Consider the following 18,943-nt stretch of genomic DNA (forward strand, 5'->3'; position numbering starts at 1 on the left):
ATAATCTCCTTCCTTGGAATTTAAATATCCCAGATTCGAATGGATACATTTTAGTATGATGTAGGATAATGCATATTTTGAGATTACTATTTAAAATACCTGACTGGGGCATGTTTCCTTCCTTGCCATACTCAGTTGAGACAATAATAGGTTTTATTGACACATTTAATACCTTCAAGCATGATCAAATTTAAACATGGAAAACTTATGGCATAGCAGTCTCTTCCAGTCATTGCTACAGGATGACAACGTATTTGACTTTTCAGAAATAATTTCTTCACTGAAAGGGTGTTCAGGCACTGGGATGGAATGTCCAGGGAGGTGGTGGAGTCATCATCCCTGGGGGCATTCAAGAAAAAACTGAACATGGCACTTAGTGCTATGGTCGAGTTGAAAAGATGGTGATTGGTTAAACGTTGGACTCAATCATCTTGTGGTTCATTAAGCTACTCAATATACAGTCCTCTAAACTCTTGACCTATTTCAATGCATTTACTTCTAACCTCCATATTAAGCCTCCTCCCCTTTTTCTTCATGTTCTTGTTAATTCTGGCCAGATTACTTCTATCCCCTCACAAGATGATGACTTACACTTTATGACTGAAGGACATTCCTGTTTATTGTTTGGCCTGCATTTCCACAGCATCTTTTATTCCAAATCACACTTTTTTTCCCCTGATAGCCTTTCATACATTCTAGCTGCTAAAGAAAAAAAAAAAAAAAAAAAAAGAAATAAAAAAAAAAAGCTTTTGTAGGGTTAAACAGCAGAACTATATAGAAACTGACTTTATTTTCCTGCTGACATCATTCTGGACCTCTATCTTCTGCTAAGTACAAACTGTCATAGGCTACACAGGCCTTAATTGTTGAAGTTTTCCCAAGGGAATGCTTCAACACATTTTCTAAAAATCCAGATACTCAATACTGGGACATCTAGGATAACTAACATAAAACACTAAGGCCCTGGACTGCAGCTCAGCATCTCCTTGAAATTGGAAATCATAACCTGGATGCTTTCTGAATTTAAAAACAAATGCTTGGACCTTTATTTTCATGTCCCAAGGTTGGCTGTCAACACTTATTTCTGACCAGGCATTTTTAGCCAAGCATGGCTATATAGCAGCAAGCACGCTCCAAGGGACTTCAGCAGAAGCACACATTATGTCTGGATACTCCATGGGGAGTGGGTAGGCAGCTCAGCCAAAAAAGTAGTACTTCTGTTTGTGCTGTACAAATGGCAGTTTGTTGCATTCAGGAAATAAGTGAACAGTTTTTGAGAGGGGATTTATTTGGTTTTGTTTTTCCTGGAGAGCTCTCCTGAATTTAGGTATCTAAATTTCACTTAAACTCTATCTTAGATGCCAGAGTGCTATTTTAGGTATTGTCCAAAGTGAACAAATATTCTGTTTATCTTCATATGGTAGAAAAGAAACAGAAATGAAGCACATCTGGAAACTATTGTTCTGCTGTTTATCACATGTATTTGTTCATGAATTAAATATTAAGCTGGTCCGAAAAGCAATGCCATATGGATAAGGAGCCATAATCTGTGAATTTTGTGCTCTGGATGCTTACATGATTAAATGCCGCTTATCTCTTGATTATTTCTTAGAAATTAATGTGAAGAGAAAGAATAAGGAAATAGAGAAATAGCTTTGTATACAGCTCCTATCCTTTTCACATTTTCAAACATACAAATTTAAGAAGTATAAAAAATAAATAAAGGGTTCTTAAAAGCACAAGCAAACAAAGTCCAAAGGATTTTACCCTCAACAAGTTTTCTGGTAATAATACACTGGTCTCAGTTAATATTTTAAGCAAAGAGCGACTATATCCAAGTTTCAGATGAACATGGGTATTTTCTGTTACAATACTGCCTTCATGGCTTTGTAATTTCTATGCAACAATTTGATGTCCATTTCATTTCGTGGCATTTTTTCTGGCCAGAGCTGTCCAACATATAATTAAATATAGAGTTCCAGGGCTCACTATATACTTTAGTTTCAGAAACTCAGAATTTTTCTCTTACCAAAGGAATTGTCCTAGCATTGAGCACATTGTGCTGTGTAACTTCTGGTCAGATGAGACAGACTAAGACATTAAGAATCTGACAGATATGACACAAAATTAAAAATAAAATAAATTTTAAAAAATTACTATGCTGAAGCTGATTAGATATGCTACCATGTTTTGAGGCCATGCAGATAAACATTTCAGGGTGATAGAAACAAGTCAGAGTAAGAATGAGTGTATCACACATTTTTTGATGCACATTTACTTGTAATCTACCAAAGCTTTGAAAAAAGACTCCTTGAGTGTCAGACACATACTAGCAACCCAGTAGAATCTTTAATAGCTTCCTGTGAAGATACAACATATATTTACTGTTGTAGATGAATCCAAGACTGCTTCTTGAATTGCTCACCAATTTTAAAGACAACCTGATTATATGTAACTTGTATAATGATTTAATCAGATCACAACAGACATTTTCCCTTAGCCTTAAAGAAAGTGCATGAAAAAATCTTCATATTACAGCTATTTGCTGTTGATTGCATTCCTTCTGCAACATTCACAACCAACTGTAGCGACATTCCATGATTTAGGAACTAGTTTGATTAGAAAAAAACAGCTATTGTCTTTTAGTATGTGTAAGCCTATATGCCTATGCTACAAGTTTGCATGAATGCTGTCTAGATGTAAACAAACCATAAGATTCTATGAAAAACAAATTTCTCTTTCTGTGCTCAGGAAGGAATATCACTCTTGGACAGTACTACTCTGAATGAGCGGAGATCTACTTCTCTAAAATTTGAAGGTTTGATTTTTCATTGCTAAAATGTCTGGCTGTCCAATACCAAAGACTTACATGACTTGGATGCAGGACTTGAAGGAAGACTAAGTTTACTGATGACACTAAATTGGGATGAGCTATTGGCTCCCTTGAGGGCAGAGAGGCCCTGCAGAGAGACCTTGACAAATTAGGGAGATGGGCAATCACCCACTAGATGAAGTTCAGTAAGGGAAAGTGCTGGATTCTGTACCTGGCATGGGGCAAACCTGGTTGTCTGTATATAGTAGGAAATGAGAGGCTGGAGAGCAGTGCTGCAGTGCTGCAGAAAGGGACCTCGGCTCTTGGTCTGTGGTAACTTGAACATGAGTCAGCAGTGCCCTGGCAGCCAGGAGGGCCAAGCATGCCCTGGGAGCATCAGACACAGCATAGGGAGAGGTTTAGGTTGGATATCAGGAAAAGACTCTTCACCCAGAGGGTGGGTAGGCACTGGAACATGCTCCCCAGGGAAGTAGTCACAGCTTCAAACCTCACAGAGTTTAAGAAGCATTTAGACAATGCTCTCAGGCACATGGTTGTCACTCTTGGGGTTGTTCTGTGCAAGGCCAGGAGTTAGTCTCAATAATCCCGATGGGTCCCTTCCAAGTCAGTGTATTCCGTGATTCTGTGGTCAAGAAAAACTTTTTGTACAAAAGATTGTAGGATTTAACACACACCTCATAATATAGCATCAAGTGTCACCTAAGATTTTTTTCTTTAAAAGAGCAAATTTAATAGATTGACAGAAGAACATACTATAGCCTAATAAATAGCCTAATAAAATAGCAAAATGCAGCATAGCAATCTAGCAATGACTATCTATTTTCAGTCAAAAGACAACTTGCAGGCAGAAATATGTTACTGAGTATTTTTCCAAGTTTATAGTCAAAGCTTGATTAAATCCAATGAGCCTGGTCAATTGGTTTTAGTTATTCTAGTGAAACCTTAAGTAAAAAATGTTTACTTGGTTTCTTCCTGAGCATAACTTTTCCCCCTGAAAATAGTGTAAAGAACAAAACATCATTTGTAATAATTAGAAAATGATTCCTACATATGTACATTCCAGCTTAGAGCCAAAGAAAACATTAACATCTTGGGCCTGGAGTGACTGTTACACTAATAAGGTTCTTCTGTTTAAAGAATAGCACACCAGGGGAGCATAATAGAGCTGTTCAAATGAGTTTGTTCAGTTTGGTATTTTCTGAATAAGTCATTTGACAAATCATGTTTTCTCATTCTGAGGAACCATTCAGAATATGTACTGTAACCCTGGGGCATTGCCTATTGTTTGAAAGTAAAAACAAACATATGCAAGCAACTCTGAAACCATGGACCATATTTAGCATTGCCATTAACATATGCATTTCCCCCTGCAGCCAAAAGACTTCTACTTTCTGAAACAGGTTTGCTGAGTGCTGCTGCAAAGACTACTTTATATTACCAAAGATGGTATCCTTGTCTTGTAAGGAGAAGCAGAAAAAAGAAAAGGCCTCAGCAAAGCTACTAGAACTGCCTGGTTCTCTTACCAGTCTCATTTACACCAGATCAGATAAGAAAAATCCTACACCAGCTAAGGAATGAGGAAGATAGAGCAATGACATGTGTCCTTCTCTCTTTTCTGAAAATGGCCAAAGCATGACTGTGCTGCAGCAGCAGCAGAACAGACACAGCTCTGGCACAGCTGCCATAAATGTAGGTGTACTTCTGAAGGGAGAGAGCCTGCACCACCCACATGCTGGACATGTCAGCCTCACAATAAGCCTGATTTTGCTGCTCTCCTTGGGGTTAGGGTTATGCTTAGGGTAAAGGCAGAGAAAACTTGAAAGTCTGGAGATCAGGGACAGTGCACGGGAAAAGGTATGCCAAGGGAACCATGGCAATAAAACAGCATTGCTCCATCCATACCTTACACAGTGAAAATTCTCACATGCTGGGTATCTAAGCCTAAGAAAATAGTCATTTTTTTCTGACAAAATTAGGGAAAGGCTTAAAAAAACCAAAATGCTTTTGAACATATCTCCTTTCCAGAGTATCGGTTACAATTAATTCTCTGATTTCAAGATTTAAATTTCTTTATGGAAAGAAAATTCTTCCTTTGCAGAAAATAAATGAAATGTTGCAATTTCAAAGAGGAACAATTCGGCAAGCCTTGGTCCATTACCTGCAATTCATGGCATCCCATGCAATTTCATTGTTTTCCCCTTGGTGTTGGGGAAGATGAAATAGGAAAACCTTATAAATATGATTGCCTGGCAAAAGATTTTGAAAATACAGACATTGAGATGAGAACTAGATTTGAAATAGCAAACCTTGACTACTGAATAACTAGAAAACAATAGTATAGCCAGGCTGAAAGCAATCCCCCTTTCTGATTAAACAATGCCCTTTACCTGCAGATAGGTCCAAGGGTCAAATGGAATGCTCTGTCTCACCCCCCAATGTATGGTTCATCCCACACCTGTGACCCTCCCCTGAAGTATCAGGTATCTGTGACCCCATTGGCCTAAGTCCTGTTCCAGCCCACCTTGAAGCCCCCTGATAAGGTGTGCCCGAGGGACCGGACGCTCTCTTGGACCTTCCTCTCTTGGACCTTCTCCTGGGACCCTTACCTGGAACCCTTGCTCCCTCTCTCTCCCTCTCCCCCTGGGCCTGCCACGAGTTGCGCCTGGCAGCTCCAAGCAGGGCCTTTCCCCCTTTTAATAAACCACGTTTTCTAAGACCTGACTTCAGAGATCTCTCATCCATCCAAACCATCCTGGAGATCCGTGCTCGCTACACCTTGGTGAATTTTTTTTTTTTCAAAGACATGTAGTATACAGCTATCTTCTCCTGTCTTGTCATTTGACTCCATTGCCAGATTCTGGGGTTTCAGTGAGGCTAATTTTAAGAGGAAAAATGACAAACAAGCAGAAAAAGGAGATATAATGAAATAAAATGCAATTCTAAAAAAAAAAAAAAAAGAAAATTTGGAAATAGAGGGCCGACAGGGAAATAGACTAGGATGAAATTAAGGGCTGTGAAAAGGACCAAAACTTTCCCAAACTAACCTCACTGAAGTTGTAAAATCAAGAGAAAAAATAAAACAGGAAGACAGAAAAGACAGGAGGAGAAGAATTGAATGAAATTACCTGACTAATCTAAAAAAATGTAAAAATTGTCACTGAAGGGAAAACAATAAAAAAACATGGGATGCCATGAAGTGCAAGTATATGGACCAAAACAGAAAAGAAAGCATTACAGACACTCGGGGAAGAAGATATGATCAAATAAAATGCAATTGAAAAAAAATTAGAAAATTTGGAAATTTAGTGATGACAAGAAAATGGACCAAGATGAAATGAGTTGCAGTGAAAAGGAACAAATCTTACCTAAATAAACCTCACTGAAGTTGCAAAATCAGGGGAAAAAAAATCAGAGAAGATAACAAAAGAGACTGGAGAAGAATTGAATGAAATGACCTGCCTAGTTTAAAAACAAAAAAATCACCGATGGAAAAACAATCAAAAGGCATGGGATGCCATGAAGTGCAGGAATATGGAGCAAAGCTTACTGAGATGATGCTCATTGAAATCACAAGATTTAATTTCCTTTCCTGAAAGGAACAAGCACTCTGGAAAGAAGATAGGATCAAATAAAATGCAAATGAAAAAAATAAGAAAATTTGGAACTGGAGTGATGCCAGGCAAATGGACAGGGATGAAATGAGTTGCAGTGGAAAGAACCAAACCTTACCTAAATTAACCTAAATTAACCTCACTGCAGTTGAAATATTTGATGAAAATATCAATAAGAAATCAGAAAAGACAGGAAAATAATTGAATGAAATGATCTGCCTAATTTAAAAAATAAAAATAAATCTTCACTGAAGGGAAAACAATCAAAAGGATGCCATGAAGTGCAGGGATATGGAGCAAATCTTAACAAGATGATTCTCATTGAAACCACAATATTTCATTTCCTTTTCTGAAAGGAAGAGTTCTTGTGATTTCAATGAGGACTAATTTAGTAGGGTTTGATTATTTTCTTTGCCCTTTATACATCCCATGCCTTTTTATTGCTTTATCTTTGTTTTACCTTTTTTTTCATTTCTTTTAATGAATTTTGTCTCTTGACTCTTCTTTTAACTTCAGTCCCTTAGGTTTTATTTGGTATCATTTTGGTAGGTTTTGGAGCATTGTACTTATAGAGAACATCCCACTTCCCAAAGATTGCTCCCTCAACAGGTTTGTTCTTGGTGCAATTTATGTTCCAGGCAACTGGGCAAGAAGCTGCTTTTGCTGCTGGACTTAGGGTTAGGGTTACAGTTTGTGTTGAGAAAACCACAGAGCCTTGAAGTCCATGGACATTGCAACTAGAAAAGGCATGCCAACCCCAACATTGCTCTCTTCACACCTTGGCACCACCCACAAGATGGAAATTCACCTTGAAAAATTCTGATTTTTTTTTTGCTCATCTTAGGGTTAGGCCTGAAAAAGCCACAGAACCCAGAATTCCAGGACACTGCAGCTACAACAGGCTTGCCAAGGGGAGTATGGTGCTGCCCCAACATTGTTTCCTCACATCTTCCTTTTTGGCACCTCCCTTGTGTCTTGATCCTCAGGCTTGGAAAATGCTGATTTTTCCTGCTCTGCTTAGGGTTAGGCCTATAACATGTACAATGCCTGCTGTAAGTATAACAAAGACAGACTTTTTCTACTGTTTCCAGAAAGGGGTAGTAATACTTCACAGGCTTTTATAATAGAGTTTATAGTTTTGGCTGGTTCTTTTTCTTATTTTCATATTTTACTATCAGCTTTCTGGGGACTCAATTCACCTAAAAATATTATTATATTATAAATTACCTAGTCATAGGTTGTTTAGAATTACACTCAGCAAACAATTGCACTACTTCAAGATAATTTTAACCTTGCTCACTTGACAGAGACTTTTGAGATTCTAAAAAAATTTTCACGTGAATCAAAATATGATCTGTCAATTACAAACAAGGTTGTTAATTGATTACTCTCACTAGGAACACAGTGAAAAAGCAAACAGACAAAAAATCATTAACATGAACCTTTCACTGAAGTGCTAACAAGAAAGAAAAATACAATCCCATCTCTCTGCTATATATTATGATCCAACTGGATGCTCAAAGGGCAAGAAAATAGGTTGTGAAAATGTCCATCACAGCATTCAGTCTGTCCCAATAGGATAGTAACCAGTTACCTGCCAGGCCTGTGTGAAAGTCATGACACCAATTCTGCCTTACAGCCCCTTGAGAGAGATCTTCCAGAACACACTGTGAAAGACCACACCATTTTAGATTATGCTGTACCAGATCCATGGTTAACTAGGCCATAGAAATCATGCCTGAAGTGGTAGAAAAAGAACCTGAACAGAATCAGGATGAAAGTAAGCTATTTTTCATCATGGAAAGAAGGAAATATGTTAAAACTGAAGCATTTGTAACCAAACAGAAAAATAAGATGTAGCATCCTACAAAGCAAAGTAAATTACATTTCTAGCAAAGAAGAAACCACAGATGGTGACAAAATAGTTAAGAAAATAATATCTTTAGAAACTCAGCTGCTTTTCTGTGTTTTCAATTCCTTGCTTCTAAAAATCAAAATGTAACATTAAAAAAAAAATAGATTCCAAACCTGCTGTCATAATGGCACAAAACTTAGATATTTATGCAAAACAAACACACATAGGAACTTTGTTTGTTTCAGCATTAAGTTGCCAAACAATTGGGCCAAGAAATTAAGGAGAAAGATTCTGAAGACTGTGTCAGCCATGCTGAATGGCTTCAGCTTCAACAGCTACTGCTATTTTTGATAGACACATAACATGCCTCGTTTATTACAAAACTTATTTGAAACTGACCTGCAGATCACAAACAGACTGGGGCTTCTAGGCACTGGGCCACATTGAATAACATCCCAGCTGGGAAATTACATCTGGGGGACTGTTTGTCCCCATGGCCTGTTTTCTCTTTTTCTCACAGATGGCTGCAGGTTTTGCAGACTAATGTGCTTTGTTATGTTAGGTATAAGCCGCATCACTGAGGAGTAAGCAACATAGTTATACACCTAAGAAGCATAGTTACACACCTGAGATGAAGTATGGAAGAAATAATGTTTGTGTACTATTTTCTGATACAATTTGTGTCCTGGTACCAAGACTGCTCTCTTTTAAGTGACAGAGGACATCTGTAACATACAGGCAGCATTCCAGGAGAAAAGAAATCAGCATAAATGATGTGTATTGAAGTTTTAATTTTCCATATATCCCAGTGCAGGACAGAAGTGGTGAAGCAGCAGGCAGACAGGCTTTTTTGCTCAGAGAGCTTCCAGTCTACATTGATGTGTTTTTGTCAAACTCCTACTTCTCTGAATAAACTACTGTTTCAGCTTCTTCTAAATCACTGATCTGGCTGTTCATCTGGAATTTCTCAGGTACTGAGCAATCCAGCTAGGGATGTTGGACACATAAATCATGGTACATGCAGCCTGACACTGAACTGGCTTTGAAGAAGGCACACACAGTACACCAGATAGAGAATGTGCTGAATGAGCTGCACAGCACGTGCTGCACCAAGTGCTCATTTGCACTGGGTGGGATAGGGCTCAGAGCAATCTGTTCAAGTGGCAGGTGACCCTGCCCATGGTAGGAGGGTTGGAACTGATGACCCCTAAGGTCTCTTCCAATCCAAACCATTCAATGAGTCTATGAATCTACAGCTAATGCTTGTTGCCCTTGATCAACTAAAACAACAATAAAGATAAATGTGGAATTATTTTCAGAACCTTCTTTTCAATCCATACACAAGTAGAACTCAAACTGACCTCATCTAGAGTTTTTCCTTAGTGAGGATTTGAAGATTTCAAGTTCCATGGATTTTAAAGGTCTCCGTGGAGAATACAAGCTACCTGAAGAATGAAATGCTGTGGAATGACATTAATGACTTATCTGCTCATTAAATCTGCATACAGAATTAATTTTTTATGACTTGTTTGCATCTCATATGAACCATATTTTTTTGTGGAATGTAACCTTTCTTCTTGAAGTTTCTCAATCCCTTTTTAAACCAAATCTTGCCATTTTTCTTCTACGCTAGTCATTTCCAGTAAAATTTGCTGAGCACATGTAAGTTTTCGTAACTACTTGATAGTTTTTGGAATTACACTTGAACATTGAATTAAAGCAGCAATTAGGAAGTCACAAAGTTTATTTCCATAAAACAATAAGTATCTCAGAATATTACACTAAAGAATGGAATGCATTTCAAAATACAGTAATTTCTCTCTTATTGTAGCCTTACTTCATTCATGGCTGAAACAATGTCCAGTAAATTAATGTCTGTAACTCAGAACATTTATATTACTGTAAAGAAATAGATAATACTACCAATACTATTAAACTTTAAGAAAGCAGAGCATAGATTTTGATGGGTTTTCTCTGCATCTAGCAAATCATCACAGCTTTTTAATTTCATCTAGGTTCCATGTAAAGCACATAACTTTTCTTTAACAGAGAAATTCCATCCTTCCAAAGTACAGATACTTCTTCAGCAAAAGTTTAAAAAATGCTATTTGCTTGTGCATGACTTCCCTCAATTCTTTCAGCTCATATAATCATGGCTTAAAATAGATGTAGAATTCCTACTATCAGCCTTGATCTTCTAGTTCTTAACTAGCTGATCCTTCTTTTTCCATTATTGCTCACATGTGAAGTGTCATGGTTTGACACTGGCGCGATGCCAGCGCCCCCATGAAAATATACTTTTCTAAATGATTGCTGTGAGATGTGATCAGGAACAGAGCAGAGCAGGCCCATCTTAGTAACAAAGGAAAGAACTTTATTAAACTACTACTACTAGAAAAACTACAAACACTAAATCCTGGATGAAGACTTTCTAAAACACCCCTCCTCCTCCCACCTAATTTCTAAACAAACTTAACAGTGAGACACCACCCAGGATCCTGATCAAGTTGCTACCCTTCAGATATTCAAATACTCAATCTTTCAAGGGAGACAGGAGTCTCTCCTGTGCCACAGACCCCCCCCCCAGGAAACACAATTGCCACCCTTGTGTTTCCATGTCACACATGGCAACCGCCCGGAGAAAATCTGCCATGGTGACACTCTCCTTTCCATGTCACAGTGCTCTCACCACCGTGCATGGACAGACTGCTCACAGGGCTCTTTTAAGGATGCTTTGCCATGGACCAAAAGAGACAACAGTTCAGTTTCTCATTTTGGGACTACAGTCCCCCCCCATTTTCCCCTGGGGCTGAGGGTCCAAGAACAGAGGTCTTCTCCTCTTCTTCTTCTTTTTTGAAGATAGAGGGCTTTTCCACACCTTCTCTCTACTCCTCTGCTGGTAATCACTGAAACAGGTCTCCTGGCACACCAACGCACCACCCTAAGTGCAGCTTCTGTTAGGAGAATTTGGTTCAGTCTATGGCTAACAAGAGAAGTCCAGCCACAAGCCACTCCATCATCTCCTTCCAACTCGAGAATTTCTTCTTCCATCATCTCGGATCCCAGACTGTCTCTCTTCTACTTCAAATCAAGGAGGAGCAATATTTTACAAAGCCTTCATTTCTCAGGAAAGGGTTAAAAGCTCAGACTCCCTGGAGGGCTGATATCTCTGCCCAGCAGCCGATTCCCAAGGCCAAGGCTGGGCGCCTTCCCCCCACCCTCCTTCTCCTCCGCGCCGGCAAAGTTTCAGGTGCTGTCCGGACTCTCTATCTCTTCCCTCTTGGGGGGCGGAATGACAAAGACATCTCCGCTTCTCTCCACCCTTCCGTCCACAGGAGCTGGCTCGGTTCCAGTCCTTCTACCCCTCGGCTCACCTCGACCAGGCCGCATGACTTCCCCTCCCCCACCCAGCCCCATGGCTGGGCAGGGGAGGTCCGCACAGCACCTTGACCGGAACCAAAGAGAGCGAGCTCTTGGGAGTTCTTGCTTTTAACCCCCTGTGTTCTCAGAGGCGTATCCCTATCTTCAGTGGTCACTTCAGGTGCCAATATCTAAACTTGACCACTGATTGGTTTGACCCAACTTCTTGAAAAAAAAAAAAAATCACTTCCATGTCAAACCACGACAGAAGTTACAGCAATGTAGATGTACACCACGGAGTGCTCTCAGACCATCTCTGCCTAAAAAACCTTAACTTCATCTATCTTCTTTATTTTTCTCTCTGTGCAAAAATGCTGCTATCAGTGCCCTTCATAAAGTTAAGTAGGTGCAAATAAAACCCTTGCATGAAATATCCTTACTTTGGAGTTTAATGCAGATCTGCTTGGCTCATCAAGAAGGGGAGGAAGAGTGGCAGTAACAAGATTGATTTTTATGTATACATACATAGAATCTTGCACAAAGAAAAAAAATTAAAAAAATTCTGGGTTCATATTAATTAGGTTTGGAGTAGGTTTAACATCTACTGTGCATTCACAGAAATAACAGTGTGACATCCAAGTTAGTGAATCAGAGTCAATATTATCTCCGAGCATTGACATGTCTTGTCCTCGCTCTCTTCCATCCTCACCATTTCAGCGTAACATGCCATGAAGTGTGATACATATGAACAGTATTTGAATAATTTGCAAGAAAATTAAATAAGGACACTTCAACAACCTTGCTTTGCAGTAGAACCTGCTGTCACTAAAGATTATAATTGACTTTGGTATTCTATGATTTTGTGCACAAAAATCAAAACCTGAAATGAAGCAGAGCAGTGCAACAGCTCAGCATTCCTGTGGGTATAGATGCACCATCAACATCATGTGCACATAATCCACCCACCTACCCTTTTTCATTCCGAGAGTGCCTGTTTCCTCACACAGTTATTACTCCCACATGAGTTTGCCCTTCCTCTTCCAGCTTCAATCATACTGTTAGCTGATTTCTGGACAGAGTAAAAAAACCAGCTGCTTCCCTCGGGGCATTAAATACCATTTAGTATATTTTTTTCCCTTTAGGAAAAAAACTAAATCTAATAGTGGTAAAAATAACCCAAAACAGTCAGACATTTATAGGAGTGAACTGGAAATCTTTACTACTCTTGAAGGCTTCTAACACACAGCACATTCTTGAACATAGGAAACTTTCTTTGATGGTAAAATTCTGAATGAATGTATCAGTTTAATTTACATTGAAAGTAGAAGTTGCAATTGCCCAACTCACTCTTTGATTAATGTAGTAGCAGTTGGGTCTTTTTTGTTATTTAATGCTTTACAGTTTGTTCAGATGTAGAGTAGTCCTTACGGTCAAAGTACTTTGACACAGAATGTTTGCAGTAATAGTGTAAAACCACCTTGTTGATAGCAGCATCCTAGGAAAAAACCAAACCCTCCTGCTAGCCCTGACAAGGGGAGAAGTTTTTATTTCAGAGGTTTTGTCTTTGCTTCTCACCATGCAGCTGTTTTAATTGCCAATAAATTAAACTAATTTTCTCTGACTTCAGTCTGTTTCACTTGGTAGCTGCTAAACCATGTCCTCATCTTTATATCAACCCACAACCTTTTTATTCCTATTTCTCTCCCCTATTCATTGTGGAAGGGATGTGAAAGAGCTGCTGGATAGTCAGCTGAGGTTGACTCACCACAATGTGCTAGGCACAATCATTCAAATTTTTGCAATGAGAAATTTTCTTCACTATTCTGAAATAAAATCTCCAGCTTCAGCATCAAATTTCCTTCATTGTCTTCTTCAGTAACACCTAAAGGATCTACAGTTCTTGTTAGAGACCCTAACTCTCTGAAAATTATACAATACAAAAGCACATGCAGTCACACAGCACTTTTTTCCCAAGAAAAGAAACCTTTTTTTTTTTTTAGCTAGAAAAACATACACTTTGAAAGCTCTTAATGTTGATCTAGAAAGGCAAATACTCTAGTGCACTACAGCTATCAGAAATTTTGCCTAACTTAACTGAGGAAAACCACACAGCAACTCAGTCCAAACTTAGGGTTTCTTCTAGATTTTGCAGCAATCAATGGAAACAGTCTTGAGAGGATGTCTACATTGTATTGTTACATTATTTCTGAGCGATTCAAATCTCAAGGGACTTAGAGATCACACAAGTCTTGTCCTAGCATGACACTGCAAGTGGTACCTTCAGGACTGGCCTTTGTCCCACTGCATCTTTTACTGTCTCCCATGCTCTCAAATCATTTGTTCTCCCTCAGGTAAAAGATGCATTTAGTGTGGCTGCTAGGCTGCTCTCTTCAAGCAGCCCAGTTGCAACTCCAGATACTGAGAAAGATGTGCTTGTGTGTAGCTGCTTATTGCTGGTGTTCACTGTTCCTGCTCTAAAATTCATTTCAACTTCCATAAGAGAAAGAAGCTAGGCAGCCAGGGCTGACTTTTGGCTACACCTTATTTAGGCTGAGGAATTTCTTGGGTATAACATAGATGAGCAAATCTAAGAGACAAAAGGAATGCAGGACAATGTGGACTTCAAGATGGTAGCACAGGAAAAAGAATCCTCTACAGTATGTTTAACTTGCTTTTCCACGTTTGCCACTGTAAAAAGCCTACTTGGCAGGAGTTAAGTGAGTTTATATGGACACTGCAGAAACCCATAGTTGTGAGGTTGATACTGAAATTCTTCTTGAAATGGGTCAATCTATGAATATCTATGCACAGGTTCTGTACTGACATTTATGTTCTGGCCAGCCTGACAGAGGCAAATTAACTTACTGAAAGAAGTCAGGTGAATTCCAGTGTCATGTCTCACAGAAATAACTAAGTGTTCAGAAAACTCCTGTAGGAGGGCTCAGCACCTGATGAGTTTGCTTCTGGATCTATTCCAAACATCAGTTGTGCTGTGGTTTGAAAACACTTTGCCAACATGGCTGAGGTTTTTCGCATACCTGACATAATTTAAATATACTGCATAATATCTCTGATGGACTTGGGGTGTACCCAAAGGTGACTGGGAGGGGAATCCGGCAATAATTATCATTCATGACCACAGAGAATATAATCATGGCTATAGTGTAAGTACAGAGAATTTGGCAGCTGCGTTGTGAGATATTTGCTCTTTCCCAGAAGTCATCTGCTATTCTAAGACATGAAGTGATTACAATGACTTCATTGTCCATGTCTATTTTGGTGCCACCCAAAGAAGGAGGATAGAAAATAAGAGCAAGATCTACACCATTTGCTCTGGATACCAGATTACCTTTCAATCTGGTCCCTCACAGCATGAAGAGGGTCCCCACACCCTCTTCAAAGGTTGAAGAGACATGGCTCACCGGAATGTGTGCAAAATGGAGGACTTGGACCTGATCTCCAAGAACTTTAGGGACAGAAAGAAACTGTTTAACATCTGACAGAAATCCTGGATAGCCTCCAGGTTTGGAATCAACAGAACTCCAGAATCAACTAAGAACATATCAAAGGCGGCTAGGAAGATCAAATAAGACCTGCCTTGGGGTTGAATGTATCTGTGGGTGATTTTTGACATTGAAGAATCTGAAATTGGATACCAATCATATACCAATCATATACTGGGGCCTTAGAAGAAAAAGAGATGAAACTCCCAACCAAACTGAGGCACTCCTCAAAATTGCTCTAATTAATCTGTACGAAGTGCAGATCTTTTTATCGAGTGTAGAGAATCTTTTATCGGAAGTCATATAAATTTATGGATTAGTCCAATCCTTAATCCACAGATAGGAAATTTTCAAATTATGGTTTTGGATCCTTTTCTTCCAAAATAAAATCCCATGCTAATACCTTAACGTCTCTTTTTTAGTAAATTTCAGATATCCTGTTAAATAATGAAGGGAGCTGGTTTTTACATTACAGTATTTGAAATAATCAAAACTTGTACATAAAATTATTACTGCTATCATCAGCTTACAGTTTACCTTATTGGAAGTCTTAGCAATGCATTGACTTTTTTCTTTTAGAAACTAGAATATCCTCCCATATATTTGAATGCTGTGATTTCATCAGCTAAAGGTAAAATGAAGTTAAAATGTACTCACTTATTTTATTTCTCACTTCATTTAATTTCTCTCCAAGGCATTTAGCTTCATCAAACCTGTCAATGCAAGCATAATGATACAGAATTATTCTAAAGAAAAAATAGTTACACAAGCTTATCACAATAAAATACAGAATTACTTAGTACTAGCTTTCCATTTGTTAGTAGAACTAATTGGAAACAATTTTCCATTAGGAGATATTGTGTGGTCTAAGAGAAACTATCTAGAAGAGTCTTTATCTAGACAAAGAAACTGAAGAAATCCACAAATTGTACTTCTGTCAAACTCAAAAAATACCAAAACAGTGTAAACAAATATGGCTTCTCCCTAAAAAGGTGGGATGTGAAAAATTTCCCCCTCTTAATTAGTTCATTTCTTCATAAGACTGAAACAAGTTAGAATTTCAAGTGCCTGCTTGAGTATCTGCTCACAAATACATGCTTTCAAGGCCGAGTTCTACAAGGCTAAATGGCTGAAGCTGGAGGGTTCCTGGACACTTACTCTTTCTTATATAAAAAAGGTGGAAGCCACTAAAGCTTCTGTTAGACTTTAGAAAAGCTTTTTCTACTGGGGTTAACTTAGAGCCCTGAGCAAGCATTAAGGATTGCATAAATATCAAAGGAAAGAGGCCCTGAAGTACCTCTCTCCTTCTTTCCCTCAGGTCCCATAGTAGAGTTCATAATTTACTTATTATTTATTCATTCCTGAGACAAATATCATGTTGTCTGTTGACTCTGATTCATGTTCATAGAGAGATTTATCTGGAAAAGTTGAAGCCAGATATTTATCCAGCCTTTATTCATAGGTTACTGCCAATAGTTGAATAGGTTGCGCATCTGTTGTTCAGACACCATAGTTTATAAACCAGCACAATTACATAAACTGAAATTTGGCATGAATTTATGACATTTCAACAGATTCCATCTGTGACTATGAATCCTAGTCAAACAAAATAAGTCAGGTAAATACACAAAACTTGACTCTAATATTGAATGGGACAAAGCTATTTTCAATACTTCTTTAATAAAAAAGGGTGATATATTTCTAGCATTAAGGTGATATTGCTATGCATAGTGATGACTGAACAATTATATTGTTAGCTGAAAAAACTTCATGTATATCTTACATGGAAACCACTCAACTGAAAAGACTGAAATGCCAAATCATGGCTTTTATTGCCTACAAGATAAATACTCCATGATGAAACCCCAGAGCGAATTTAGCCACTAATTTTAGTGGAAAAAGCATTTTTGGCATAGATTTTACTCTTTGAATGCAAATGCCAGTAATTAAAATATAAACATCTTGGAAAACAAATCTCTAACTTATTATGTAAACTAAGACAAACTCAGAGGCTGTCTAATGAGAGAGACATTCAGTGAATTAGATGAGTATTCATTTGTTTTTAATTATTAGAAATTATAACAACAAGTGACCCAAGTGAAACTCGTCCTTTTCATGAAACTTGCCCATAGGTACTGAAAAAACAAGATAACTATTAACCAGCAAGAAAACAGAAAGCAAGGAAAGAAGAATATGGAAAAAAAAACAATGGAGAACAACAAAAAGGAAACTAAATTTGCAACTAGTAAGTTCAGTAGAATTTTACTACTGGAAATATTGTCTAAGAAAAGATTTAGAAGCTTTGTGCAATATCCATTACATTGGAGTGGCACAACTGTAAAGATTGCTTGGTAGCATATTTCACCAGAAAATGGGATGCATTTTTCTCCTCTTCAGAAAAACACTCCTAAGAGAATATGATTGCATTAAGAAATAGGATATTATTAAGTTCTCTGGAAGTCAGGTATAGAAAGTTCAAATTGCAGAAATCTGATTCTGTCTGGGTATCAACACAGGGTGGTTTCTTTTAAGCAGGGAAGCCGTTATTAATATATGGAAGAAAAATGAAAAATAATCACTGTAAAACTGTAGAAGATCACATTTTCCATCTTACAAAGGCACTTCCTGTAGGCAACTTGAATTGAAGACAAATTGAATTAATTTTGTTTCACTTGAATTATCTTTGACTGTATCAGTTTTCCCACTTTTTATATTCAGAGACATTACTGAGTCACAGTATAATCTACTGCACTTGTGAAGAGCTCTGCTGTAGTAGGTGAAAAGCTTTATTCAAAATCAGACTTTTTCTTTTATATTTTTAATTAAACAAATGCTTTTCAGTATTTGATTTAATTAGTTGACTGCCTTTGATCATTTTACACCATTACTGTAACCAGTAGTTACAGAAGAAATACATCTATATTTTATATGTATGGCTATGTATGGTCACATCTATATTAATAATTTCACAGCCCAAGCAACAGTTGTGACCTTCACAGTGAAACTTCCAAGGCTCACTGACAGTTCACCATTCAAATGCTATAAGAATGATATAATGCACAATTGATGTCTTACTGAGATGTGCCAGGGGCTCCTGAAGAAATATGAGCCAACAGGGGAACACCAAGGAAATACTTTGAAGGAATTAAGATGTGCTCTTCTAAGAAGATGGAGCAGCCAACAGTTGAGGTGCCTTCATACTAATGCATACTGCATGGACAACAGACAGAAGAAGCTGGAAATCACCACACTGCTAGAAAACTGTGATCTAGTTGCTATTACTGAAACTTGGTAGGGCGAATCCCATAACTTCAGTTTGCCTACCAGTGGCTACAGATTGTCTGAAGAGACAAGTGTGGAAGAGGGGTGCTCTCTAAACCAAGAGGTGGACTGAGTGCGAAGAGCTGCTTCTGAACACCAGTTATCTGAGCAGGCTGATAGCTGATGGGTAGGAATCAGAGACCGAGGCAACAAAAGGAGCTGAGTGCTTGGCATCTACTACAGGATGCCTGATCAAGGGGAGCCTATTTATGAGGCCTTCGTGCTCCAGCTGATGGAGGCATTGTGCTTACTGGCTTTTGTCCACCTGGAGGACTTCAAACAAGTCAACATTTGCTGAAAAAGTAGCATGGCAAGCAGTAGGCAATCAAAGAGACTCCTGGACTGCATAGAGGATAACTTCTTAAGCAAGGTAATAGACAGCCTTGCCAAAGGGATATGATTCTGGACCTATTGGTCACCAAAGTAATGAGATAATTGGAGACATCAAGATTGGAGGCAG

At 38.4% G+C, this 18,943-nt stretch overlaps 1 protein-coding gene across 11 annotated transcripts in view; it reads right to left on the reverse strand.

Moving 5' to 3' along the window:
- The window catches only part of KIF6 (kinesin family member 6), a 167,860-nt gene that overhangs the window by 51,413 nt on the left and 97,504 nt on the right, over window positions 1-18,943 (reverse strand). For all 11 annotated transcript variants that reach the window (XM_068185499.1, XM_068185493.1, XM_068185495.1 and 8 more), the window contains one exon: window positions 15,820-15,875. In XM_068185499.1, coding sequence (XP_068041600.1) covers window positions 15,820-15,875 — 56 coding nt within the window. The remainder of the gene's footprint in view (window positions 1-15,819; window positions 15,876-18,943) is intronic.

Source organism: Anomalospiza imberbis, chromosome 3 (assembly GCF_031753505.1).
Source record: "Anomalospiza imberbis isolate Cuckoo-Finch-1a 21T00152 chromosome 3, ASM3175350v1, whole genome shotgun sequence".
Lineage (NCBI taxonomy): Eukaryota > Metazoa > Chordata > Aves > Passeriformes > Viduidae > Anomalospiza > Anomalospiza imberbis.